This window comes from Puma concolor, chromosome C1 (genome assembly GCF_028749965.1).
Source record: "Puma concolor isolate L17-30 chromosome C1, mPumCon1.1.hap2, whole genome shotgun sequence".
Lineage (NCBI taxonomy): Eukaryota > Metazoa > Chordata > Mammalia > Carnivora > Felidae > Puma > Puma concolor.
Window position 1 is genome coordinate 43,708,425 of NC_141674.1, and position 27,662 is coordinate 43,736,086.

Below are 27,662 nucleotides of genomic sequence, written 5' to 3' on the forward strand. Positions count from 1 at the left end.
CTATCCCAACAGCGCAGCTATTTGACAACAGAACGCAGACCCCTTGCCGGGAACTACGACTGCCACTTCAGATATTTCATAAGGATTCATACAGCGAAAGGTACGGATGGACTAGCTGGAGCTTTGCAGGACAAGGGGCAGGTTTTTTTTGTCCATTGAAAGGAGAATTTCTCCACAATTAAAGTTGTTTAATAGTGGCAATGCTGCTTTACACGGTAACAAATAGCCTCCAGAAGGGGGTATCCAAGTGCTGTCTTTCCCACCTACCACAGACAGCATTAGTATCTTGGGAGGGAAGGTGACATACAGGAGACTGAAGGTTCTTTCGAACTCTAGCATTAGAAGATATTGAACTCCAGAGACCCATGTTCTATAAGCTAGGACAAGGGATTCAGTGCCTATCATAGAATATTGGTAACTTCTTCCCAATTCCCAGACAAATTAAGATGATGGATAGAATGTTTTCAATTTTAAGATTTTTCTCCCCCCTCATACATTTCTCAAACTTTTTACACCCGCTGTTGCTCAGTGTGATGGTTAATTTCGTGTGTCAACTTATCTAGGTCAAACATTATTCTGGATGTTTCTGTGAGGGTGTTTTTGGATAAGCTTTAACATTTAAATTGGTGGGCTTTCGGGGCACCTGGGTAGCACCGTCGGTTAAGGGTCCAACTTCGGCTCAGATTATTATCTCATGGTTTGTGGGTTCGAGCCCCATGTTGGGCTCTGTGCTGACAGCCCAAAGCCTGGAGCCTGCTTCGGATTCTGTGTCTCCCTCTCTCTCTCTCTGCCCCTCCCCTGCTGGTGTTCAGTCTCTCTCTGACTCTCAAAAATAAATACACGTTAAGAAATTTTTTTTTTTTTAATTTGTGGCTTTCTGAGTAAAGCAGATTGCCCTCCATAATGTGGCCGGGCCACAGCCAATCAGGTGAAGGCCCAAATAGAACAAAAGGCCGACCTCCCTGAGCAAGAGGGACTGCTCCAACAGACTGCCTTTGGCCTTCATCTGCAACACCAGCTCTTCCTGGATCTACAGCAGAATGCCTTTGGCCTCAAACTCCCAATTCCTTCCTGGGTCTCAGTCTGCCAGCCACTTCCAGCAGATTTTGGACTCGCCAAGCATCCACAATCACGTGAAACAATTTTTAAAAATAAACCTCTTTCTCTATATATACACATCCTATTGGTTCTAGCGCTCTGGAGCACGCTAATTGTGTGTTCCAGGGCAGCTTATTTAAACTTTGCGCCTCACATTTCTCCTTTGTAAAATAAGGATAAGAATAGTTCCTGGTATACAGAGTTGTTTTGAGGGTTAAATGAGATGATCCAAGTAAGGAACTTTAAATGGTGTCTGGCAGCTATGAAACATGGAATAAACATTAGCTATTGTCATGATAATGATGGCGATAGTCAACACATTATTTTCTTATATTTCAGATGAGGAAACCCGGTCTTAGGGAAGTTCAAGTACCTTACTCAAGACCACATAGCTGTTACTACTGCCTGGGCCAGGATTCAAAGTTAGGCTCCTAGTCTAAGCTCTCGCCACAGTGTCTAGTATATATGGGTATTTAATTTAGCACAAGCTTCGGTGCTTATTGTGATAGCTCACGGAGTTCCAGAAAGATCACCTGGCACCCTAGAGCTCTGCTACTTAATGAGCCTGTGAACTCAATGCTGTAAACTGGGTGCTCCTCTAGGGCATCACAGTCATGACTGCATTTATAAAATATGGATAGAAATACTATTTTTCTGGAACACACTACCAGTGCACGTGGAGATAAATCTTTGTGACCAAAAACAGCCACCTGCTATTCACTGTCCAACCAGATGCAGAAACCTAGAAGCCTCGATAAAATCTTTGCTCTCTATCCCTCACCCCTTCTCCACAAAGCCCAACTGAGCCCACCCCCTAACCACCTGTGTCCGGCTGTGGTTCGGGCTTCTAGCCCAGACCACTGCCACGGTCTCCCACTGGCCTCTGCTCCTTCCAGTTTTTACCCCACAAGGCCACCATACCTTTATCTTTAAACTCTCTGGCTAAATATCATCTAAAATCTTTCAGTAGCTCCCGATAGCTTTCAGAGCACAATTCCTACTCATTTGGTTGAGTCCTTGCCGAGCCGTGTAGCCTCACCTCCTGTCTTCACCTGTATTTTGCTCTAATGTACGTGAAGATGGGAAACATGCTGTGTGTGCCACGTTCTTTCGTGCCGCTTTGGCTTTGCTGAAACGGTTCCCTTTGCCTAGATCACCCTTCCCTGCCTTCTTCCCTTGGCCACCTCCTACCCTTGTGCCAGGACTCAGTTCAAGTGTCACTACCTGCACAATGCCCCCGCTCTGCCCCCACAACCCCGGTGTCCCCTCCACCAGCACGCTCCCTGTGGGTAACAATGGCCTGCGTGCCGATCTGTCTCCCCCCAAGGCAGAGGCCATGTGTGATCCACCTTTGGGCTGCCACTGCCTGGCACTCTTCGTGGCACACGGGAGACAGTGAATAAATGCATGAAGAAGCTTTTAAAAAAATTAAAAGGACAAATCAAAGACAAGTTCGAACCTCAGTTTTGTCAGAGTCATCGTTTCCCAGCAACTCATCATCCTCTTCTCCCCCGGAGCCTCTTGGGAGTCCTGCTTGATGCGTCGGGCTTTCACCAGGACCCTCGATACTTATCGTGGTGGCACCTGGGTTTTCTGCTGCAGTAGCGGCCGCATTACCAAATTCTGAAAGCAATTAGAGCACGAGGGCATCAAAGACCTTACCCACATTGGAAATGCTATACTTTTAATCTAAAGACAAGCTGTTTCAACCCCAGCTTTGCTATAGACCCTATTTGATATAAATGGCAAAAGGCTCTGAAAAAAAACCTCATCTAGACATCAGGCTGACTTAGAAAAGGGGTTACAAAGACAATAGAATTTGGAGCCAGACCTGGATTTTAGTCCTGGCTCACCTACTTACTAACTATAAGAGCCTGAGTAAGTAACTCAACCTCTGCATGCCTCAGTATTCTCATCTACACAATGGGGAAAATAACATCTACTTTAGAGAATTGGGGGAAAGTCAGGAATGTTACCTAAGTAAAGTCCTTAGCAGAGTGGCTGGCCCACCGCAAGTACCCAATCTATACCTGTCTTCTTTGATTCAAGTTCAAAAAATTTTAATGGAAGTTATTTTTTCCAAGAAGTCCAATGTAATCACTATAGGGAATATAGGGTCAAAAATGAAAGTAGAAAGCATAGAATAAAAATCACTCTCAGTCCTACCACATCAAGGCAAACACTAATAATTTTTGATATGTTTCCTTTTCTCCATATAGTAACTCTCTAAGATTCATGCCAGTGATGATCATTCATTCACTGAACATATATTTACTGCATGCCTACAATGTGCCAAGTACTGATGTGATACTATACAATTTTTATACATTTTGTATCCTGCTCTGTCAACTGGAGATTATAGAAAAATGATTTTTTCATTTTATATCAGTCTTCATAATAACCATTTTCATAACTATGTAATATTCCATCAGCTGGGAGGTGGAGGGAATAGGAGAGAGAGACTGTAAGTTGGATGTCTATGGTGTTTCCAACTTTTCATTATAAAAATAACACTTGTAAGGAGTGTCTGCAAAGAAAAAGCTTTTGAGTTATTATCTCTGAACACCTATCAGTGCAATTACCAGGTCAAAGGGTTAGTTAAGACTAATGCTCTATGACCTTGGGCAAATAACACTATATCTCTGAGTCTCTGTTTCTAAAATGTAGGTAATTGGGGCACCTGGGTGGCTCAGTCGGTTAAGTATCCGACTCTTGATTTCGGCTCACGTCATGATCTCACCGTTAGTGAGTTCAAGCCCCATATCAGGCTCTGGGCAGGCAGTGTTGAGCCTGCTTGCAATTCTCTCTCTCTCCCTCTCTCGCTGTCCCTCCCTCACTTGCGCTCTCTCTCTCTTTCAAAAATAAATAAATAAATTTTAAAAATAAAAATAAATAAAACGTAGGTAACACCTATCTTACGGAGAGATTTTGAGGATGATATGATATAATAATAAATATTGTCATAGCTATCATTTATTGATGGAACAGGACACTAACATTTAAAAAGATGATCACGGGGCACCTGGGGGTCTCAGTCAGTTAAGTGTCTAACTTCAGTTCAGGTCATGATCTCACGGTTCATGAGTTTGTGCCCCGTGTCGGGCTCTGTGCTGACAACTCAGAGCCTGGAGTCTGCTTTGGATTCTGTGCCTCCCTCTCTCTCTGCCCCACCCCTTCTTGCGCTCTGTCTCTCAAAAATGAATAAACGTTAATATATATATATATATATATATTTAATATATTTAATATATATATTTAAAAAGATGATCACAACTGAGGGAATCAGACAGAGGAAGATACACTTTTCTCGTATTTAAAAAATTTTTTTAATGTTTATTCATTTTTTGAGAGAGAGACAGAGTGTGAGTGGGGGAGGGGCAGAGAGGGGGACACAGAATCCGAAGCAGGCTCCAGAATCCGAGCTGTCAGCACAGAGCCTGACGGGGGGCTCGAACTCACAGACCGCGAGATCATGACCTGAGCTGAAGTCAGACACTTAACCGAATGAGCCACCCAGGTACCCCAAGTCTCATATTTAAAAAGCAGTAGTTCAGCAGGCAGAAGGAGGAACAGAGGATCACTTTAGAAGTACAATGGCCAGGGGCACCTGGATGGCTCAGTCAGTTGAATGTCTAACTTCGGCTCAGGTCATCATCTCGTGGTTCGTGAGTTCAAGCCCCGCGTCAGGCTCTGTGCTGACAGCTTGGAGCCTGGAGCCTGCTTCAGATTCTGTGTCTCCCTCTCTCTCTCTGCCCTTCCCCTGCTCACGCTCTGTCTTACTCTCTCTAAAAAATAAATAAGCATTAAAAAAAAAAAAAGAAGTACAAAGGCCAAAGATGTTCAAAGGAGGATGATAACTTGTCTATTTGACAGGCTTAGGAAAGGCTTCTTGAAGATGCCACATGAGAAGGATGGTCAGATGTGGCATCGCGCACAAAGGGCATGGGATGAGCAAAAACCAGAAGATGGAAGATGTGTCCCCTATCTGAGAAACAGCAGGTAGCATGGTTTGATTGGAACGCAGCATGTGTGTACCTCTCACAGGATCACCTGACCACACATTCTGCTCCATATGAGTTACCGGTGTCCATCACAGCTCCCTGAGGACAAGACTGGCATGTTCTTCATTTCCACTATCATCTTCTCTACTTTTACGTGCTGGCATATCCTATGCTATGTGTGGCCTCTGATCCTTTCCTGACACAATGTCTTCTACCTGACGAGTCCCAATCTCCACTTTCTCACCTGAACTCCCATCTTCCTCAGGAAAGCCTTCCATGACCCCCATAGCATCCTACATTCTGTTCTAAAGAGAAGTCCTTAACAAGGTCTGCAATGTCCTCTGTGATTTGGCACCTGCCTCCTCTCTAACCTCACCTTGTGTTCATCTCCCCCACCCCCCCCCCCGCCAACACCGCCAACCCTGAACCATCTGTGCTCTGCACATTAGCTTTCTTTCAATTACCTGGGAAAAAAGTCAAACAAACTTCCTCCCCCCTTGGGTACTCTGCATATGCTGTTCTCGACATTGTACTTTCCTACACTGTACTCAGAAAGGATGGCCAAAGAGGGCCTCTCGAACGAAGTGAGATTTGAACAGAGTGAGGGAGCAAGCTATGTGGCTATCTGGAGAAAAAATTCCCAAATAGATAGCACAAAAGCCCTAAGCTGTGAGTGTACTTGGTGTCTAGGAGGGACAGTGACAGGCCCATGTGGGTAGGGCAGAGAGAGAAAGGACAAGAGTAGCAGGAGATATCAGAGGGAGTGGAGGGCAGGATCATGTACGGCCTCCAAACACAGAAAAGGCTCTGGCTTTCATACCTAGTGAGATGGGAGCCATTGGAAGGTTCTGAAAGAATGACATGATCTGACTTAGTTTTAAAGGACCACTCGTTGCAAAATACAGACTGTAAGGGGGCAACGGAGGAAGCAGGAAGACTAGAAGGAAGGTAAGGGCTATAATTCATATGAGAGGTGATGGTGACCTTGAGCATGGTGAGGGAGAGGTAGTAGTGAGGAGAGGTGGTCAGATGCTGAATGTACGTTGAAGATGGAGTTGACACTATTTGCTGAGGAGGTGGTTTCTCTTTAAACATCTTCTCTCTTCCTCAGATAGCAGTGAGATAGCACTGGCTGTGCAACCAGGCTGCCTGGGTTCAAACCCTGCTTTACCACTTGTTATGTGGCCTTAGGCAAATTACTTCATTTTTCTCTGCCTCGGTTTCCTCACTGGTAAAACAGGGAGAATAAATATTTCATAAAGTTAACATGAAGATTAGATGAGCTAATATTTGGAAAGCACATAAACTAGGGCCTGACGTATAGTAAGTGCTGTGCAAGTGTTTATAAGACAAATAAGCATTCGTCAGTCCCTAGTCTAGGTTAGGTTCTAGGCTGTGAGTGATGAACTGTTCCTCCAACATTTTCATAGTCTGTGGATATATATGTAAGTGATCATTTATCAAATTAATGTCTCCCTCAACAGACTGAAAGCTACATTAGGGAGTGAACTGTCACTCCTCTGTCCCTGATAACTGGAACACCTGCCTGGCTCATAGTCACATTCATGAGATACTTATTGATTCAGTGAAGGAATGACCTGATCACATTTCATCATAATTAGCTTTTTACACTTTTATCTACTCCAGCAGAGGAAAAAACTCCTCCTTTATCTTTTTATCTCCTGCATCTAGTAAGTTCTAAGCACAAAGTAGATGTTCAGTAAATATTTGTTGAACTAAGGCAGTAACTCTATAGCTATTTTGTAATCACAGTATTAAATTAATGACGTTACCAATCTGGGGACACCTGGGGTGGCTCAGTCAGTTAAGTGTTGGACTTCGGCTTAGGTCATGATCTCATGGTTAGTGGGTTCAAGCCCCACACTGGGCTGTGCTGACAACTCAGAGCCTGGAGCCTGCTTCAGATTCTGTGTCTCCCTCTCTCTGCCCCTCCCCTGCTTGTGTTCTCTCTCTCTCTCTCTCTCTCTCTCTCTCTCTCTCTCTCTCTCTCTCTCAAAAATAAATAAATTTAAAAAACATCTTTAAAAAAATGACGTTACCAATCTGAAGGGCTATTCGGCAAAAAAGAACAACTGATGTGGACAAACAGAAAAACCTGGATGTGGCCAACATACTTGTACCAAGATGCTTGAAATAATCTTCATAAATATATATGCCAGTATATCAATGAGAACCCATTGCTGTGACTGTGGAAACACTGATCATAAAAGGTGGGCCCCCAACGGATGTACCTTCAAACTGCAAATCACCTACAGCTGCCATCCAGCCAGCGGGTCTTCTCCCAATTATTAAGAAGAAATTTTGCAGAGGTCTAAAAAGGAAAAATAAATAAACTTCATAAGATACCAGAATAAAATATACGCAAACAAATCTTGTTTCAGCATTAGAAATGGTACCATTTTCCTTGCCTCCTTCTTTGGTAGGGTGAGACAGGTCTGTATAAAGATAACCACTTAGCAACAGATACAAAGAAACTAACCCTAAGGGGTCCAAAGGTTCCATCCAATCTCACTCACTCTGTGGGTGTTTAAGGACCAGGTGCAGCCTGGAAATGTAAGGGTGAGGAAGGGGAGCTGGACTTTGAGAGGTGGCTATTAGGGCAGTCAAGAGCAAAGACAGTTCAGCCTAGCCAGTGGTTAAGGGCACAGGCTCTGGGGTCAAACAGACCTGGGTTTGATTCCCGATTCTGCTTGTCCTTGCTGTATGACTGCAGGCTCCTCGGGGCCTCAGTTTTCTCATCTGTAAAATGGGTTCATAATGGTACCTACTCGCACGGTGCTGGGGGGCCATTAAATGAGACAGTGAGTGTAAGGCGCTTAGTGCACGGCCGAGCAATTAGTAGGCGTTGGAGTGACGGCGACCCTGCAGCCTGGGATACCCTAAGCCCCGGCAGGCCTGGGCAAGAGCTGCCCAAAAAGCAAAGGCAGGGTTGTAGGGGGAGGATCTGGGCCGAAGCGGCCCGGCGGGCAGGAGATAGCGGGCCTCTCGCGTCCCGGGCTCTCCCCGCAGTCCCGGCCGCCTCACCTCGAGGGGCTCGGCGTCCAGCTGGTCGGGGGGAGACTCCAACCTCAGTAGTACCAGGCAGGTTCAGGTCCAGCCGAGTTGCCGGAAGCCGGAGATCCGGGGGGCGGAACTTCTCCACCTCCTCCGGGCAGAGCCCCGCCTCCTTAAAGAGACCGAAGCATTGCTTCTGAGACTGGGCAGCCACGGCCTCCAGAGCCGGCTCCTAGCCCCGCCCCTGCGAGGAGGAGGCTCGGGTTCTTAAAGAGACAGGCGCAGCCCGGAGCGGTGGTGGGCGTGGAGTGGGGGGAGGAGAAGGGGAGGCACAAAGAATTCTCTAGCTTGTGGGGTCTTTTTATTGTTTGTTTATACCTCTATTCTTATTGAAATATAAAATAACGTAACGAAGAACGGTTGTCGAGAGACCAAAAGTCATCAACCTCTCGCATTCTTTTTTGGCTAAAAATTTAATGAAGCGGTAAGGGAGTGGATGAGTCCAATCCTTTCTGAGTTGTGAACGAGTGAGCGAGCGCAGGATGACGTCTGTTCTAGTGGCCGCCGTCCCCCGTGAGTGTGGTATTTGTTCCTTCACTCCCGCACCCGCCTCCCTCTGCCCCGGGTAGGGGCGGGGGGTGGGGAGCAGTAGGCCTTTCTCACGCACCCTCTGTCCTCCACTGCACTGACCGCCACCCGGCACTCGACGGGGTCCCAGTAAACGATGGCGGGGGTGCACAAGCGAACCTGGTGAGAATCGTTTCGCCCTGCCTTCCGTCTTGGCCTGGTTAACGCCTACACAGCCTTCCAGGTTTTGGTACATTTTCTCCTTGCAGAAAAAGCCTGCCTTGCTCCACCACCGCGCAAGGACTTCTTGACCTCCCCTGGTCTCCAGGGCTCGCTTCTACCACTGCGATTGCTGTTTTCTGCCCGTCTTTACCAGCCTGTGAGCACTTAGAGCGCAATGATCAGGAATTTTCTGGTGTCTGGGTCGCCAGGGCCGAGCACGCAGTAGTTGCTCACTAAAGGTTAACTGTAGAGTGAGCAAGTTCTGGCTGTCTGAGCGGCATAAGCATAATTCGCGGCTCACACGAAGGGTGACTTCGGCCTCACCACACTGGACCCCTGTGGTCAATTGGAAAGACTTTACATCTGACTCACGTACACACACACACACACACACACACACACACACACTCACTCACACTTACACTTAGTGTATTTGTTGAGCTGACATCCTGATCAGGCTTTATACATGCAGGATCTCTAATTCTCAAAACAATCCTGCAAGCTTGAGGTGATTATCCTCATTTTATAAAGAAAAAGCTGAGGCTTAGAATATGAGAAGGGTACTTTGGTCGAAGAGGTATCAGGAATGAATCGCAATGCACAAATTCAGGTGGGCAAGTATATTAAACACCTCATGCCCCATTTCAGATCCTCCTGGCCTCATCTGCTACTTTTTTCACCACCATGTATCTCACTCCACTCCAGCAAGTAGAACCTAAGTGGGCTTCACCTCAGGCCCATGCCTCAGCGTTCTCACCTGCCTCATGGCTTGTGTCCTGATCCCATGGGGTCCTGGGGCTGTTGGAACTAGTCAGCACCAGGACAGGAACAGCCCAGAAGGGCCGGGGTGGGGAGTGGTTGATGTCTCATGGACACGTTTTTGACTGATGGGGTCAGCAACTGATGCTTCTCTCTTTTTCACCTCAGAAAGACTCTTCAGATATTTCATATAGCTTTCTAACTCTCTTGTAGGATCGAGCAGCAAGTGCCTCAGGAAGTGGCCAATTTGATAATGCATCCTTGCAACGGCGCCCCTTCCTTTCCTGCTTTATAACCCCTGTCCGTCACTCCCGGTTCTTGGACTCACACTTGCCAGTGAAGTACTCATATGAGGAACCTACACTAAGGCACACTGGTACCACGAGTGGCCCCGGTAAGCAGCCCTCAGGTTGGAATTTTAGAACTGGACTGCTCAGCAGTCAGATGGCAACAGTCCCATCGCTGGTGGTCAATGTGTGTGTTGGGGGGAGGTGATAACAGCTAGGCTATATATTTCTTCTCTTAGAAACAGAAATAAAGGTTATATCGGTTTATTAGTTATAATGATATAAAAGTTTTGGCTCAAACTGAGATAAGAATCAAAGATTACTGGTTTAAAACAGTGATTCTCAGCTGTAGGATATTTTGCTCCGAGGGTATCTGGCAATGTCTAAAGTCATTTTTGATTGTTATAACTTGTGGGGTGCTACTGGAGTGCTCCTGGCCCTCATACTTCTAAACATCCTACAGGGCACAGGATAGCCCTTCATAACAAAGAATTATCTAGTCCGAAATGTGGACTATTGGTGTCAAGGGTAAAAAACTGAGCTCAAATGTTCAGATGTCCTTAACTTGTCTGCCCAAGTACGATAAAGTAGATGAGCTCAGCCGCTGATGCTAATTCCACCTCTACTGCTCTGAAGGGGAATGAACCAGTGAGAGATGGAACCCATCCCACCCTCCAACACCAGATAGAATGAGGGAAGCATGAAGGGGGAAGGAAAGCTGAGGAGCATCTTGCTCTGATGGACAGGGATGAGGGGGGTAAAGGGGACACTCTGGTTAGATGCTGCATGTGATCCTGACTTAGTCCCCTGGCTTTTTGCTGGTGACCACATAGGTGAGCCATGTTCCAGAAAGCATCTCCACCACCCCTGTGAGCAACACCCATCACAAGGAAAGGGCTGCTGGCACTGTGGGAGCATCTCACCCTGACCCTAGGACTGCTTTAATCTTTTTCTTTTGGATTTCCTAACACACAGCCCTCTTGTCCTTTTTTAATGCGCCCGGTGTTAAGGGCTAAGATTGTTTGAAGCCACCGTGTGGGCAAGGGAGACCTGAAATAGGCCGCTGGCCCTTGCTCAGGGTAGGCCAGAGCCATCCTGCAACAAACAGGACACAAGACTCATATAAGTGTCCCCCTCCCCCTACCAAAATTTGATCATAAAAATTTGTAAACCAACTGCAAACATTTTAAAAGACGAAATAGCAGATTTCAAAGACTTTGTAAACTGAGTGGGCTAGTCCCAGATACTCGGTAGTTAGCAGTACGTGGGAGACAAAGTGGAGAAGCATGGCTTGGCCTGCATTCTATTGCATGCCCTGTCTGATAGAGAGGTTAAGTGATTCGGCTTTGGTCATACAGCTGGGTGCAGATCGGGCCAGTGGTGTGCTGGAGCATTCTCGGACCAGTTCATGAGAGCTGGTTGCTAAATTCTCAGGAATCCTGTTATTCTCAGGAGCCAGTTCTTAAATCCAGCCATTATTAAAGTTAAATTATATAAGCTTACAATTAAAGAAATTATATGAACAATAAATTATTTTAACAACAGAGGTAATAATGTTCAAAACACTGCTTTCTAAGTATTTCTCTACATTTTACCATTATCTATTCTCCTGAAGCTGTATCTATCTTATACATACAGTGTGCTTCTGATAATCTCTTCCCAATCTCTTCAGTGATGTCACATTGGTAGCTTAAAATGAGCAGTGGTGAAATTAATTACATCACAGAAATAGGCAAAAGCTACATGTCTGGGATTGATTTACTGTGATGTTAATTGTCTAGACCAGGGCTGGCAATCTTTTTCTAGAAAGTCCAGAATAGTAAGTGTATTTCAGCAGAGTCTGTTGCAACTAGTCAAATCTGCTGTTGTAGCACAAAAGTAGACATAGGCAAAAGTATAAATGAGTGGCAGGCTGTATTCCAAAAAGCTTTATTTATAAAAATAGGCAGAGGGCCAGATTTGGCCATAATTTACCACAATGTACCAGCCCCTGGTCTAGATTTAAGAAAGTGATGGAGAAAACGTTAAAGTGCAGGTTAAATATAAAAATACATGTTGCATCTGTAGTAGTAATATTGTGAATAACACAAAAAATTGAGGCAGTATTCTTTGAGTATTCAAAAACAACATCATGAACAAACAAGTCAAATTTGGACATATGTGTTTATTTTTTCACTTTCACCTTCCTCCTTCACCTAAAGAAAAGTATTATTAACACTCATGTCCAAACTATCCTATTTCTCAATTGCAAACATAGGTGGACTGAAGAAAAGTATTTGCCAAAAAGCAATGAAAGCATCCTATGAAAACTAATTGGCTAGATGGAATCTGCAATAAGGAATATCTTATATTTTATTGTCATTTGTAAATTTTTTACTTCACATCCTTTATATCTGTAAAATTGATGACAAACTTACAGATGTATGCATGCTTTTTTTTTTTCTTGTTTCCTGAGACAACCAGTGGTTGAGCTTTAGGCTCAGACCCAGATCTCTCTGCAAAGCCCACAGGGAGCCACGAGTTTTCCAAACCTCAGCTGTGTAGGGCCACCACCATGATTCCCACCCTACCTGGCAACTACCTGCAACTATGCTGTCTTATTTATATAACCCCCACTCGCCTTTGAACAAAAATTGACAGAAGGTTAGTATCTTGGCTTTGCAGATATCAAATTAATCTTTAAAAAAAATTTTTTTTAAGTCGATGCTGAACTGTATCAGATGTCTTTTCTACGTTTAATGAGGAATCACATGATCTTTCTACTTTAGTCCATTAAGATGCTATGCAGTAAAAGATTAACTCAGCAGGTCTGAGTTGTCTAAATCCTGCACATTTCAAATGAAAGTTTGTCTATTGCCTGGCTACTGGAAGATCTCTTCTAAGCCCTTGGAATATCCTGCCATTAAGAGAGTCCTTATTTACCTGAGGCTTTGGGCCACACCAGATAATGTATACTAACAATGTGATTCTGGTAGATACCTTGGGCCTTATAGTATCAGTTTGACCTCTGGAGATGTTGGAGACTGAAGGTCAGCCACAAGAAAGTGTCAGTCATGCCAGTATGATCAACCGTCAAAAGCCTTGGACATCATGCTGGGTGAGTGTTTCTCCATTTTGCCACCCATTTCTACTGGGAGAATTAAGCAATGTCTGTAAACCTCACTGAGTGAGGACAGTTGGGGGCTTTCTCTTGGTCTCTCCTACATCCTGCCCTGTGTCCCTTTTCTGTGCTGATTTTAATCTGTATCCTTTCACTGTAGTATCTTTTCAACTGTATCCTTTTAACTGTAATTGAACCAGAGGGTGGTCTTGGAAACCGTTGAACACAAATGGCAAACCGCTTGGATTCTGTTGCATTTCATTAGCTAATGTTGCTGAGAATTCCAGGAATTTTTAGATCTATGTCCATAAGTGAAATGGACCTATACTTTTCTTGTACAGTCTTTATCCAGCTTTCAAATTAAGGTTATATAGTTTCATAAAATGAACTGAGAGGCATTCTCTCTTTTGCTATTTCCTGGAAATCTTGTGCAAGGCAAGTATTATCAATCCCTTGAAAGTTTGGCTAAACTCTTTTGTAAAGTGATGTGAGGCTAGGACTATTTTGGTGGGAAAGATGTTAGGGGTTAGAGTTTCAATTTTAAATGGACATTGATCTTTTCAAATTTCTGTTCCTTTTTACCAACTTCAGTATCTTGATATTTGTCAGAAAGGTACATGTAATCTAAGGTTTTTAATATACTGACACGTTGTTCAAATCTCATTTTATTTTTAAAATCTCTGGGGGCTCAGTCGGTTAAGTGGCCGACTTCGGCTCAGGTCATGATCTCGCGGTCTGTGAGTTTGAGCCCCGCGTCGGGCTCTGTGCTGACAGCTCAGAGCCTGGAGCCTGTTTCAGATTCTGTGTCTCCCTCTCTCTGACCCTCCCCCGTTCATGCTCTGTCTCTCTCTGTCTCAAAAATAAATAAACGTTAATAAAAAATCAAAAAATAAAAAAAAAAATAAAATCTCTGTTGTGTCTGTTCTTTTTAAAAAATGTTTATTTATTCATTTATTTTGAGGGAGAGAGGGATTGTGGGAGAAAGAGAAAGAATATCCCAAGCAGGCTCTGCACTGCCAGCATGGAGTCCCACACCGGGGCTCGATCTCACAACTATGAGATCATGACCTAAGGCAAAATCAAGAGTTGGACGCCCAACTGACTAAGCCACCTAGGCGCCCCTCTGTTGTGTCCATTCTTACTAGTGTTTATTTGAGATTTTCATTCTTTATCAGATTTTGTTAGAGATTTATTTATCTCAGTAATCATTTCAAGGAAAATTTTTTGAGTCATTTGTTTTTTCCTTCTAGCTCTCCATTGCCACCCATCCACCCAACCCCACCAATTTATTCTTTTCTTTCCTTATCTTTATGATTTCCTTGTGAGGGGGGCTTACTCTATTGTCCTTTTTCCCATCATGCATTTGAATCTTTAGTTCATTTTTTCATTCTTTCTTGTTTTATTAAAAGAAAGTATTCTTGGTATTGTTTTAGCTGTGACACACATTATGCTTTCATTGTTATTCACTTCTAAATATTTTATGATTTCCCAAATGACTTCTTCTTCAATCCAAGGCTTATCTGACAGCATGCCTTATAGTTTCAAGGTATAAGGGATTTTTTTAGCTAACATTTTGTTACCAAATTTCTAATTTAATGATGTACAAGTCAGTGGTTATTAGTACACTCACAGAGCTGTGTATCCAGCCTAATTATATAATTTTAGAATACTTTCATCACCCCAGAAGAAACTTTGTACCCATAGCAGTCATTCCCAATCCCCATCACCACTCTCATAGTCCCTGGGAACCACTAATCTACTCTGTCTTTATAGAGTGGTCTATTCTGGGCATTTCATTTAAGTGGAAAAGTACAACATATAGGTTTTTAAAACTTTTTCAATATATAGTTTTTTTTGTTTTTATTTATTTATTTATTTATTTATTTATTTATTTATTTTTTCAATATATGAAGTTTATTGTCAAATTGGTTTCCATACAACACCCAGTGCTCATCCCAATATATAGTTTTTAAAGACCGGCTTCTTTCACCTAGCATAATGTTTTCAAGGTTCAGCCATATTGTAGCATGTATCAATCAATATGTCTTTCCTTTTATTGCTTAATAATATCCCATTGTGTGGATATACTACAATTTGTTTATCATATTCCAGTTAACAGAATGTAGGTCATTTCTACTTCTTGGCTATCATGGATTATGCTACTGTAAACATTCATGTACAAGTTTTGTGTGAACGTGTTCTAATTTCCCTTGGGTATATACCTAGAAGTAGAATTGCTGGGTCACATGGTTCCTTTCCTGAACTAATGCTGTAAAATTTGTATTCTTTGTTGTGTGTGACTACTGAAGTCTCTGCTTGGTTGCTTTAGTGGTTAGCTAATGATTGCACAGATTTCCTTAACTGCCTGGAAGGAATAAGTCTCTCAGACTTTGCTGAGGGGCTCTGTGTGAATGTTGGCTCATGCCTCCAACGCTGAGTCAGACAGGTGACCGCTCTTAGCCTTCACTTCCTACTTGTTCAGAGCCTCAAGGTCAGCCAGAGACAGAGATTAGGGCCTTCTTGGGTCTTTCTTGTGCATGCCTACAGCCCCACACATGCACATGGCCTTCTGGATTTCCAGGAATATTTTGGAGCTTTGCGAAACCCCCCTATGGACGTCTCATTCCTCATTCCTCAATTTTTTTCTTTTTAATTTTTTTGGTCAGCCTCTCATTACCCCAGACTTATTACACCACCTCAGACAATTGTAGTGTTAAAGAATTGCCACTGATATTTTGACAAATACCCTGCTTTTATAGAGTGAGCTCTGACTCAGGTCAAATAAAACCAAGACCCAAGAATGGAGCTTTCCAAGGAAGACATTAGACAAGTCAAATAATGGAAGTTCTCTGAGGATAGGACTTTTTTTGAAGAGCTCCCAACCCATTCTTCCACCTCCTGTGTCTACTTGATGGCTGTTTTTCACAGCAACCATGGTTACAAAGCTGTTGTTTTTCAACTGGAACTGTGTGAGGGGCATGGGAATAGAGTGAGTTAAAACATCACAAAGCTCTTACCAAGATTCAGCTGTTTTTCTTGAATAGACACTTTTCAGATTATTGCAAGCTTTTCTCTGGTTAATTTAAAGAATTCTGAAAAAAAAGTTGATTTTGACCATTTTTGCCATTGTTCTCATCACCTTTATAAAGGAGTGGATTTTCCAAGATCCTTACCCTTCCTTCCATTCCAGAAGTGCTTCTAAGTCATTTACATTAAATGCGATTATTTTCTATATTTAGACACTTCAGTCATCTTTTTGCACATTAATTACTTCCAAGCCCTCTTCATATTCCTTACTATCTTTCATTAGCTAGGTTAATTTTTTTCCTTGCTAATTCAAAGTGATACATCCATTTTATTTTGTTGCTTCTAACTCATTTTTTTCTAGAAGCTTATTAAAGTCATGCATACTATCCAAGGAACAAGAAAATACCCCAGCACATTCTCTAGAGTTTTGTTTCTGTATTGTTATTATATACATTCTGGTACTTGTTCTGTTGTCTATTCTGACACTTGCTCATTTAGAAAATGATAAACTTTACAAACAAACTCACTCATTCTTATTTTCCTTAGCCCATGGCATTTTCCTGGACTCGTTTCTCTTCTTGCTGAAGAGTTTCCTGTAATAATGTTTTCAAGATGTGTCTCTGTGGCAAACCTTCCAATGGCTATACGTGCCTCATAATATCTCAAATTTATTTTACCCTCATGTTTAAATATTAATTTAACAGAACATGAAATTCAGTCACTTTCCCTCAACACTTGACAAATATTATTCCCTTTTCTACTTGTCTCCAATGGTTCTTATCATTGTATCCTTTTGTAGATAATCTGCTCATTTTTCTAGGTGGGACCGGGTATTGTGTTGTGTTGTGTTGTGGTATTATATTGTATCTTATTATATTGTATTGTATTGCATTGTATTGTATTTTTTTAGAGAAGTTTTAGGTTCCCAGAAAAATTGTAAGGAAGAGAGAAAGATATTTCTCCTGTACCCCTGTCCCACATATGCACAGCTTTCTCCATTATCAATATCTCCCATCAGATGGTTCATTTGTTATAGTTGATAAACCTACACTGACACATCATAATCATCTGAAGTCCATGGTTTACATTAGGGTTCACTCTTAATGCTGTACATTCTTTGGGTTTGGACAAATGTGTAATGACATGTATCCACCATTACAGTATCATACAGAGTACTTTCAATGCCCCCCCCCAAATCCTCTGTGTTTCTCCTGTTCACCCCACCCCAAACCCCTGGAATCCTGTGATATTTTCACTGTCTCCATAGTTTTGCCTTTTCCAGAATGTCATATGGTCCAAATCATACAATATGTAGCCTTCTGAGATTGGCATCTTTCACTTAATACTATACATTTAAGGTTCCTCCATGTCCTTTCATGCTCCTTCCTTTTTAGCACTGAATAATATTTTCCAGTGTCTGGATGTATCCCAGTTTATTTATCCATTCACCTACTGAGGGAAATCTTGGTTTCTTCCAAGTTTTGGCAGTTGTGAATAAAACTGCCATAAATATCTGTGTGCAGGGTTTTGTGTGGACTTAGGTTTTCAACTCCTTTGGGTAGATATCAAGGAGCAGGATTACTGGATTGTATGGTAAGGGTATGTTTGGTTTTTTAAGAAACTGCTACACTGACTTCAAAAGTAGCTGTACCATTCTACATTCCAACCAGCAAAGAATGAGAGTCTCTTGCTGTGCACCCTCACCAGTATTTGGTGGTATGGGTGTTTCAGATGTTGGCCTTTCTGATAGGCAGATGGTGGTATCTCATTATCGTTTTAACTTGCAGTTCCCTAATGACATACAATGTGGATCATCTTTTTATATGCTGATTTGTCATCTGTATGTCTTCTTTGATGAGGTGTCTGTTAAGGTTTTTGCCCCTTTTTTTTAACTGGATCGTTTGTTTTCTTATTGTTGAGTTTTAAGAGTTCTTTGTATATTTTGGTAACAGTTTGTTATCAAATGTGTCTTTTGCAAATGTTTCTCCCAGTCTGTAGCTCGTCTTCGGATTCTCCTGACAGTGTCTTTCACAGAGCAGAAGGTTTTGATTTTAATAAGTCCAGCCTATTCTTTCTTTCATTGATTGTATCTTCGGTGTTGTATCTAAAACATCGTCAACAAACCCAAAGTCATCTAGGTTTTCTGCTGTTATATTCTAGAAGCTTTATAGTTTTGTGTTTTATGTTAGGTCTGTGATCTACTCTGAGTTCATTTCTGTGAAAGGTGTAAAGTCAGTGCCTAGATTTTATTTTATTTTATTTTATTTTATTTTATTTTATTTTATTTTATTTTTTTGCACGTGGATGTCTGGTTCTTCCAGAACCATTGTTGAAGAGACTGTCTTTTCTCCTTTGTCTTGTCTTTGTTCCTATGTCAGATTACTTGACTATATTTATGTGGTTCTGTTTCTGGGCTCCCTATTCTGTTCCATGGATACTTGTCTATTCTTTGCCAATAGCACACTGTCTTGACTATTATAGCTTTATAGTTATCCTTGAATTTGGGTAGTATCAGTCATCTGACTTTGTTCTTCTCATTCAATATTATGTGATATCTACTTTTTCTCTCTGGAAACTTACAGAAATTTCTCTTTGTGACCAATGTTCTTAAATTTCACTATAATATGATTAGGTGTGTTTTTGGGTTTGTTTAATGTTTGCTTATTTTTGAGAGAGAGGCAGAAACAGAGCACGAGCTGGGGAAGGGGGGAGACACAGAATCCGAAGCAGGCTCCAGGCTCTGAGCTGTCCGTACAGAACTCAATACGGGGCTCAAACTCACGAGCCATGAGATCGTGACCTGAGCCGAAGTTGGGTGCTCAATTGACTGAGCCACCCTGGCACCCCTAGGTGTGGTTTTTTCAATCTTCCTTTCAATCTGAAGTCTTACATATTTCTCTAATTATAGTGGTTTTTAGTTGGGATTTCACGAAAGTCTTTTTCCCTATATTTGTTTCCCTCTGTGAATCAGGATAGGCCAGGTCACGCTGCAATAACTGATGACCCTCCCCCCACTGCCTCCTTTGATGTAGGTTGTTCAATTGAATCTTTTCCTTTAAGATGGTGTTTTATCTTTCTGAATGAACTCTGACTCTTCTAGGGGTTTTAGCCCCTTGTCCTGGTGATGAATACCTGAGAGAAGGGCCTAAAAAACAAAAACAAAACAACACCTGTGTTCTGTGTTCTATGTGATGAATTGGGAGAGAAAGGTGTGGAGAGCTACCAAAGAGTGGAGAGGGCAGCTGTGTTACATACTCTGTATCAGTGTCCTGGCACTGCTCATTGTCGCCTTTATCTAGAACCACCCAGTCCTTGGAGATATGGAGAGAGATTGTAAAAGGGGGACCACTTAGGACTTACCAGTCTGCCTGAATCTCAGTTAACCATGCCCCACTCTGGTCTGGTTTCAGCAGTAGTGATGGGCTGGCTACTGGTTTTTTTGTTTAGTTGTTTTTTTAATAAGAGGGAGTGAAAGGGTCTCTCAGTGGAATGTATGGGACAGCAAATGGACACATGGAAACATGTTAGTCCACCCTCTCTCCAGTCCCCAGTGCACAAGCATCGTCTTAGGTGTTGTCAGCTCTGTCCCGTGCCTTCACCGAGACCTACTCACCCTCTGTTGCCCGGGAAGCTCCCACAGTGTTCACATTAATTTGACAGATTGACCAACCACTTTGGTTCCTGGGGTGTTTCCAGGTGTCTCCATCCTGTTAGGAACTGTAATATTTCCCTCTAAATCAATCACTTTTGGGGGGATGATGCCCAACCCTTTATTTCTATTCTTATTTTTCTATTCAGAACGTATTTATTTAGATTTACCTATATGTTTACCAGTTTCATTGCCACTACGCCTGCTTACATTTTAGACATTCCTCCTGAGAGCATTTTCCTTCTTCCTGAAAATTTTAGAAGTAATTTTAATGAAGTCTAGGATCATAAACTCAGTTTTTGTTTATTCAGGAATACTTTCCTTCATCCCCATTCTTTTCTTTTCTTTTCTTTTCTTTTTTTTTTTTTTTTTTAGGAATATTTGATAGATTTTTTTTTAAGTTTTTATTTATCTATTTTGAGGGAGAGAGAGAATTCCAAGCAGGCATAGAGCCCAAAGCAGGGCTCAAACTCACCACCCAAACCATGAGATCATGACCTGAGCTAAAATCAAGAGTCAGACGCTCCATTGACTGAGCCACCCAGGCACCCCTCATCCCCATTCTTAAAAGACAGTTGGGGGGCTCCTGGGTGGCCCAGTCAGTTAAGCGTCTGACTTCAGCTCAGGTCATGATCTCACAGTTTGTGAGTTTGAGCCCTGCATCGGGCTCTGTGCTGACAGCTCAGAGCCTGGAGCCTGCTTCGGATTCTGTGTCTCCTTCTCTCTCTGCCCCTCCCCAACTTGTGCTCTGTCTCTCTGTCTCTCAAAAAATAAATAAATGGGAAAAAAAAATTTTAAAGACAGTTGGGTTGAGCACACAATTCCTGATTGCCAGTTATTTTTTCCCTCAATACTTTGAAGATATTATTCCACTACCTTCTGATTTCCATTGTTTCTGCTGAGGACTCTGCTGTTGCACTTGGTGCCCCACCTAAATCTTCATGACTACCTGCTGCATCCATTCCCCAACTTCTGTGGTGATTACTCATGGCTCAGAGCTTCCTTTTTCTCTGGAGAATTACCCTTCAGCAGAAGGATGCTGCTTTGTCTGGAAATGTCTGGGAGGTGATACGTGTAGCCAGTAACTGAGTGATAGGAGTATACTAATGGTTGACCCCTCTTTGCCTCAAATTGATATAACTCAGTGGTGCCATACATGATCCAGAGCATCCTCATGGGATCAGGGAAAGACTAGACCTCATCTGAAACCACATTTTACTTAGCTTCTTCCCTTGCCCTGTTCTGCTTTCCTATACCTTAGAGGTTCTCCTGAGAGCCCTGTCAGTAAATCATGTGCCGGAGGATCTTGTCTCAGGCTCTGCTTCTAGGAAAGCTGACTCAAAATTGCTGTCAATATGATTCTCATTTCTTTGTAGGGGACTGTTTCTTCCCTCTGACTTTTTTTTTTCTTTGCTTGCTTGCTTTTACTTATTTCCTGTCCCCCCCCCCCCGCCTACTTCAAGATCTTCTCCTTGTTCTTGTTTTTGTGTGTGTGTGTGTATGTGTGTGTGTGTGTATGTGTGTGTTCCATAGCTTCACTAAAACAGTGTACTGATTACTTTTTGTAAATGTTACTCTGAATTGCTTTAACTTCTCTTTCATGTTTTCAAATAACATTTTTTCATGTTTTTCAAATCCTTTGATTTGCATGGCATCCCAAGTAATTTCTTTATACATCATTCTAGCTAATTCTTTCTTCAGGGGTTCTTAATCTGCTATTTAAACCACCCACTGAGTTTTTAATCCAGCCATTATGTATTCATTTTCTAAAAGTTCTGTTTGGTTCTTTAAAAATCATTTTGGATGACCCATGAATGCTTTTTTTTTTTTTTTTTCCAATAATCCAGGAAGGCAAATACTTAATAGTTTGCTGGTAGAAGCTGGCCTTTGTTGTCAGGGTTCCCTGGCTCCTATGAATGAATTAAACTTTTAACACATAGTTATAATTATTTAAATAGGCTGTATTTGATAATCCCACTACCTGAAATTCTTAAGGATTTCAATGTCGTTTTTCTGCTGACTCTCACTCATGGTGGTTTGTTTCTTTGTACTACTCGTGGTGGTAATCTTTGCATACTCATATCAGTTTTATCCTAATCTATGGAAATCCTCAGGTCTAAATATTTTTTCTTTTCTAATGGTTCTATTTGGCTCTTTTTTCAAATGCACACAGTCATTGTTGACACCAAGATACAGGGGATATCTTTTCAGAAAAGAGTTAATATTGATTCTTCCAGAAGCCAGTAGTCACTGCCGACACGGGACCCCTTACATAGCCTTCCAGGAGTCTCTGTCCTAATGTAGGAAACTCAGAATCGGCCGCTCTGTCCTATAGCATGTTCCGGACTTCCTTGCACACGCACAGAACTCATGTTGCCATTTTCCCTCAGGGCTGCTTTAACTTTTACACTTGCCCAAACCATTTTGCCCAGTTCCCTATTTTGGTTTTACCCTATTTTGGTTTTACCCTCAGTTTTACCCAATTTTGGTATTATAAATAATACCCAATATTATTTATGTGTGTGTACACTTACATGTCAATGTTTGGAGGTTTTCCTTTATCTCCTGTGAACGTAATACATTAAAATAGTTTTTGGGGGGTTGCCTGCGTGGCTAGGCGGGTTAAGCGTCCAACTTTGGCTCAGGTCATGATCTCACGGTTCCTGGGTTCGAGCCCTGCATCAGGCTCTCCACTGTCAGCACAGAGCCTGTTTTGGATCCTCTGTCTCCCTCTCTCTCTCTGGTCCTCTCCCTTTTGCATGCTGTCTCTCTTTCTTTCAAAATAAATAAATAAACATTAAAAAAAATTAAATAGTTTTTTTCATGGAAAAGCTAGTTGTTTTGTGAGCAAAAGGCTGACATACTGCTAGCAATTCTTAACTAGTGTTTCTATTATTCAAAATTCCAAGCCTGCACAGAAAGTAAAGGACAATTCAGTGAAATCCCATGTACCATCACCTATGTGCACTTACCACATCCTCGTTTTCCTTCTTTTTTTAATGGTTTTGTGAGCTCGCTCTTTAAACTTAAATATATATATTTTTTAATTTTTTTGTTTGTTTGTTATGTTTCTTTTTGAGATGGAGAGAGAGTGCGAGCAGGGGAGGGGTAGAGGGAGAGAGAGAATCCCAAGCAGGCTCCAGTGATGGCACGGAGCCTGACATGGGGCTCGAACCCACAAACCATGAGATCATGACCTGAGCCGAAGTTGGATGTTCAACTGACTGAGCCACCCAGGCGCCCCTAAATATGTTTATTTTAGAGAGAAACTGTATATCAACCTCCATGAAATGGAAAACCACGATCTCTTGCCATTAATAGAATGTAGCTATACTAATAAATACAATGAAAATCAAAGTCATTAAAAATTAAGAAAATAAATGATAAAATATAAAAGTAATAATCTATTTATACAAATACATATCTAAAAAACTTTTTAGTGAGAATAATGGAACAATACATGATCAATCAGTAACACAGATATATTAAGCTCGTTGTCTTTTTTTTTTAATGTTTATTATTTATTTTTGAGAGAGAGAGAGAGAGAGAGACAGAGTGTGAGCAGGGGGGAGGGGCAGAGAGAGAGGGAGACACAGAATCCGAAGCAGGCTCCAGGCTCTGAACTGTCAGCACAGAGTCCAAGACGGGGCTCGAATTCATGAACCATGAAATCATGACCTGAGCTGAAGTCAGACGCGTAACTGACTAAGCCACCCAGGCACCCCTCATTGTCTCTTTATTTAAGATAAGGATTTGTTTCTAGAATAATAAAATGAGTCTGTTGTTTGGTTTCAGTGCTACAGCACCAAGAATCCCAACTCCCAACACATATCTGCAATTGGAAAGGAAAGGCAAAACATATTTAATCCCTTTCTAGATTTCAGTGAAACATGTTTATACCTACTTTGCATTAGAAACAGTTGTCAGCTTTCTGAAGTGATGGTTAATGTATCACTGAAAATAACAGAAGTGCTGGAGGTTTGAAATGTTTATGGGCAGCCTGTGTAACATGGTGTATCATAGGTCCACCCCAAGTCTCAGTGATCTGTAGGAGGTCGCAGAGAACTTAGCATATAGTCATACTCACAGCTATGCTTTCACAGTGAAAAAATATAAAACAAAATCAGCAAAGAGAACAGGCACAAGGGGCAAAGTCCAGAGAAAACCAGTCCAGAGAAAAAGTTGTGACAACATGTATGAAATATTGTCTCTCAAGGAAGCTCATCAGAGACTCAGTACCTAAGGTTTTATTTTACTGGGAGCTGGTCACATCGGCATCCTCTGTCTAGCACACACCTAAATTCCAGATTCCCAGAAGGAAAGCAGGTGTTCGGCATAAGGTGTTCAGCAGGTGTTCACACTGTTTTCATAAACAGTTCCTTCACAGTGAACCACTATTTTCAGTGGTGGGAACCCTTCTAAAATCCAAGTTCGCAAGCCCCAGTAAAGCACCAATCTCACCAGAAGGACTTTTTAACATTAACTCTTTTCTGAAGACGTAGCTCACCACTATACTATCTACTTTGGTCTTACCCTAAGTGATAATAACTATGAAATGATAGGGTTTTTTTTTTTTAAGTTTATCTACCTATTTTGTAGGGGGTGCAGAGAGAGAGAGAGAGAGAGAGAAAGAGAATCCCAAGCAGGTTCCATGCCATCAGCACAGAGCCCAGTACAGGGCTCAAACCCACAAACCATGAGATCATGATCTGAGCCGACACCAAGAGCCAGATGCCCAACCAGCTGAGCCACCCAGGTGCCCCAGTTTTGGTGTGCTTTTTATAGGTAATACAAATTGAAAGAAATACATAACCCTTAAAATTTTAAATATTAATGTTGACATCATCTCATACCCATTGGGATGGATAGTATAAAAACAAAAAGAAAACAAACAAAACAAAACACAACACAAAATAGCTAGTGTTGGCAAAGATATGGAGAAATTGAAATCCTTGTGCACTGTTGGTGGGAATGTAAAATGATGAAGCCTTTATGGAATACAGTTCCTAAAGAAATTAAAAATGGAATTACCATATGATTCAGCACTTCCACTTCTGGGTATATACCCAAAAGAATTGAAATCAGGGTCTTAAAAACCCATGTTCGTAGCCGATTATTCACAATAATAACTAAAATATGGAAGGAACCCAAGTGACCATCAGTAGATGGGATAAGCAAAATGTGTTACATACATACATTGGAATATTATACATATTATCCATATAGTGGAATACATATATTGGAATATTAATCAGCCTTAAATTAGGAATGAAATTCCTCAATATGCTACAGCATGGATGAACCTTGAGAACATTATGCTAAGTGAAATAAGCCGGTCACAAAAAAGACAAATATTCTATGATTCCATTTATATGAGGTACCGAGAGTGGTCAGATTCATAGGCAAAAAACCAATGGTGGTTGCTTGAGGCTGAGGGATGTGGAGAATGGGGAGTTATTGTTTAATGAATATAGTTTCAGAATTGCAAGATGGAAAGAGTTATATGGGTGGATGATGATGATGGTTGTACAATAGTGTGAATGTTCTTAATGTCACTGAATTGTATGCTTAAAACTGTTTATGGCGGTAAATTTTATGTTTTGTGTACTTTACCACAAAAAAAAATCAAAAATAAAAAAGTAATAGGAATAGTGATTATATAGATCATATCGTTCCAATAACTGTTTACATAATAACTCTATTTTTTTTTAATTTTTTTTAACGTTTATTTTTGAGACAGAGAGAGACAGAGCATGAACGGGGGAGGGTCAGAGAGAGAGGGAGACACAGAATCAGAAACAGGCTCCGGGCTCTGAGCTGTCAGCACAGAGCCCGACGCGGGGCTCGAACTCACTGACCGAGAGATCATGACCTGAGCTGAAGTTGGCCGCCCAACCGACTGAGCCACCCAGGCGCCCCATAACTCTATTTTAAAAAAGTAAAGGGATGAGGAAAGATACACTATGCTAACACTAATCAAAAGAAAGCTGGAATGGCTACACTAATTTCAGAGCAAACTTCAGAGCAAGAAAAATTACCAAGAAGGAGCATTACATAATGATGAGGGATCAATTCTCTAAGAAAACATAACAGTCTTTAATGTGTATGTGCCTAACAACAGAGCATTAAAATGCATGAGGCAAAAACTGATAGAACTGAAAGAAGAAATAGAGGAATCTACTATTATAGTTGGAGACTTTAATGTCCCTCTATCAGAAATGGACAGATCTAGCAGACAGAAAATCAGTAAGGACATAGTGGAACTTAACAGCAGCATTGGTCAAGTGGATATAATCAACATATATAGACTACATCATCCAACAACAGTGGAATATACATTTTTCTCAAACTTACATGGAACATTCACCAAGATAGACCACATTTTGGGCTATAAAATATACCTTAACAAATTTAAAAGAGTAGAAACTATATTATATATGCTCTCAGGCCACATTGGAATCAGACTAGAAATCAATAAGAGAAAAATACCTAGAAAATTAGAAAAGAAGAAAGATTTAAAGTCCGTAATCTAAGCTTCTACTTGAGGAAACTAGAAAAAGAGAGAGCGACAATTAACTCTAAAGTAAGCAGAGGAAAATAAATAATAAAAATTAGAACAGAAATCAATGAAATTGAAAACAGGAATTCAATAGAGAAAATCAAGAAAGCCAAAAACCAGAGGTTTATTGATAAACTTCTAGCCAGGCTAACTAAGAAAAAATTCTAATATTGGAAATGAAAGAGGGCACATTACTAGAGATCCCAGGGATATTAAAGGGATACTCTAAATAGCTCTATGCCCACACGTGATAACCAAAATAAAATGGATTAATTCTTTGAAAGACACAACGTGTGAAAACTCCTACCAGAAGAAATAAACAATCTGAATAGATCTATATCTATTAAAGAAATTGAATCAAGAGGCACCTGGGTGGCTCACTTGGCTAAGCTTCCGACTTCAGCTCAGGTCATGATCTCACGGTCCGTGGGTTCAAGCCCTGCATGGGGTTCTGTGCTGACAGCTCAGAGCCTGGAGCCTGCTTCGGATTCTGTGTCTCCCTCTCTTTCTGCCCCTCCCCTGCTTGCGGTCTGTGTCTCTCTCTCTCAAAAATAAATAAACATTAAAAAAGTTTTTTTAATAAAGAAAGAAATTGAATAAATAATAACTTTTGAAAACAGAAAATGCACCAGACCCAAATGAACCCACTGGTTCACTGGTGAATTCTACCAAACATTGAAGGAAGAAATTATAACAATTCTCCACAGTCTTGTCCAGAAATTAGAAGCAGAGGGAATAATTCCTAATCCATTCTATGAAACCAACACTACCCTAATACCCAAACCAGGCAAAGACATTACAAAAAAAGAAAATTAGAGACCAACATTTTTTATGAATAGAGATGCAAAAATCCTCAATAAAATTAGCAAGTTGAATCCAACAATGTATAAAAAGAATTACACACCATGACCAAGTGAGATTTATTCCAGATATGTAAGACTTGGTTAACATTCAAAAATGAATTAATGTGATCCATTACATCAGCAGATTAAGGAAAAATCACACGATTATAGCAAAATACATGCAGAAAAAGCATTTGACAAAATCTAACACCCATTAACGATAAAAACTCTCAGAAAAGGGAATAGAGGAAACTTCTCAATTTGATAAAGAACATCTACAAAAAACCTACAGCTAACATCATACATAATGGTGAGAAACTAGATACTTTCCCACCAAGATCAGGAACAAGGCAAGAGTGTACCCTGTTGGTCCACAACCTGGCCCCTTTACACAGAGGGCAAGGAGAGACTGAAGAAAGAGGCAGACTATTCCAGATTGGTAGGTGGCAGTTTCAGTAAGCAAGAGAACTTACTTATGAGGCTTGTCTTGGGCAACCACAAGAGAAGTAGATCTCTGCACCTGCCTGCCAGAATCT

At 41.5% G+C, this 27,662-nt stretch overlaps 1 protein-coding gene and 1 long non-coding RNA gene across 4 annotated transcripts in view; one reads left to right on the plus strand and one right to left on the minus strand.

The window, feature by feature from the left end:
• YIPF1 (Yip1 domain family member 1) overlaps positions 1-8,302 on the minus strand; it is a 37,161-nt gene extending 28,859 nt beyond the window's left edge. Inside the window, exons 1-4 of one of the 2 annotated variants that reach the window (XM_086717043.1) lie at positions 8,145-8,269; positions 7,788-7,859; positions 7,352-7,431; positions 2,558-2,721 (exon numbers count right to left, since the gene is read on the minus strand). In XM_086717043.1, coding sequence (XP_086573169.1) covers positions 2,558-2,721; positions 7,352-7,382 — 195 coding nt within the window. In that variant the 5' untranslated portion in view covers positions 7,383-7,431; positions 7,788-7,859; positions 8,145-8,269. Of the gene's footprint in view, positions 1-2,557; positions 2,722-7,351; positions 7,432-7,787; positions 7,860-8,144 lie in introns of both variants that reach the window. The other variant, XM_025935099.2, reaches the window with a different exon arrangement.
• A 124-nt stretch (positions 8,303-8,426) lies between these two features.
• LOC147578024 (uncharacterized) lies at positions 8,427-20,072 on the plus strand. 2 transcript variants are annotated; one of them, XR_015254706.1, is made up of 3 exons: positions 8,427-8,687; positions 9,876-10,056; positions 12,925-20,071. It is a non-coding gene; the product is annotated as an uncharacterized LOC147578024 (long non-coding RNA). The 2 variants fall into 2 exon arrangements; XR_015254707.1 differs by lacking the exon at positions 8,427-8,687 and adding an exon at positions 8,694-8,864 and having other exon boundaries at positions 12,925-20,072.
• The last annotated feature ends 7,590 nt before the right edge of the window (positions 20,073-27,662 follow it).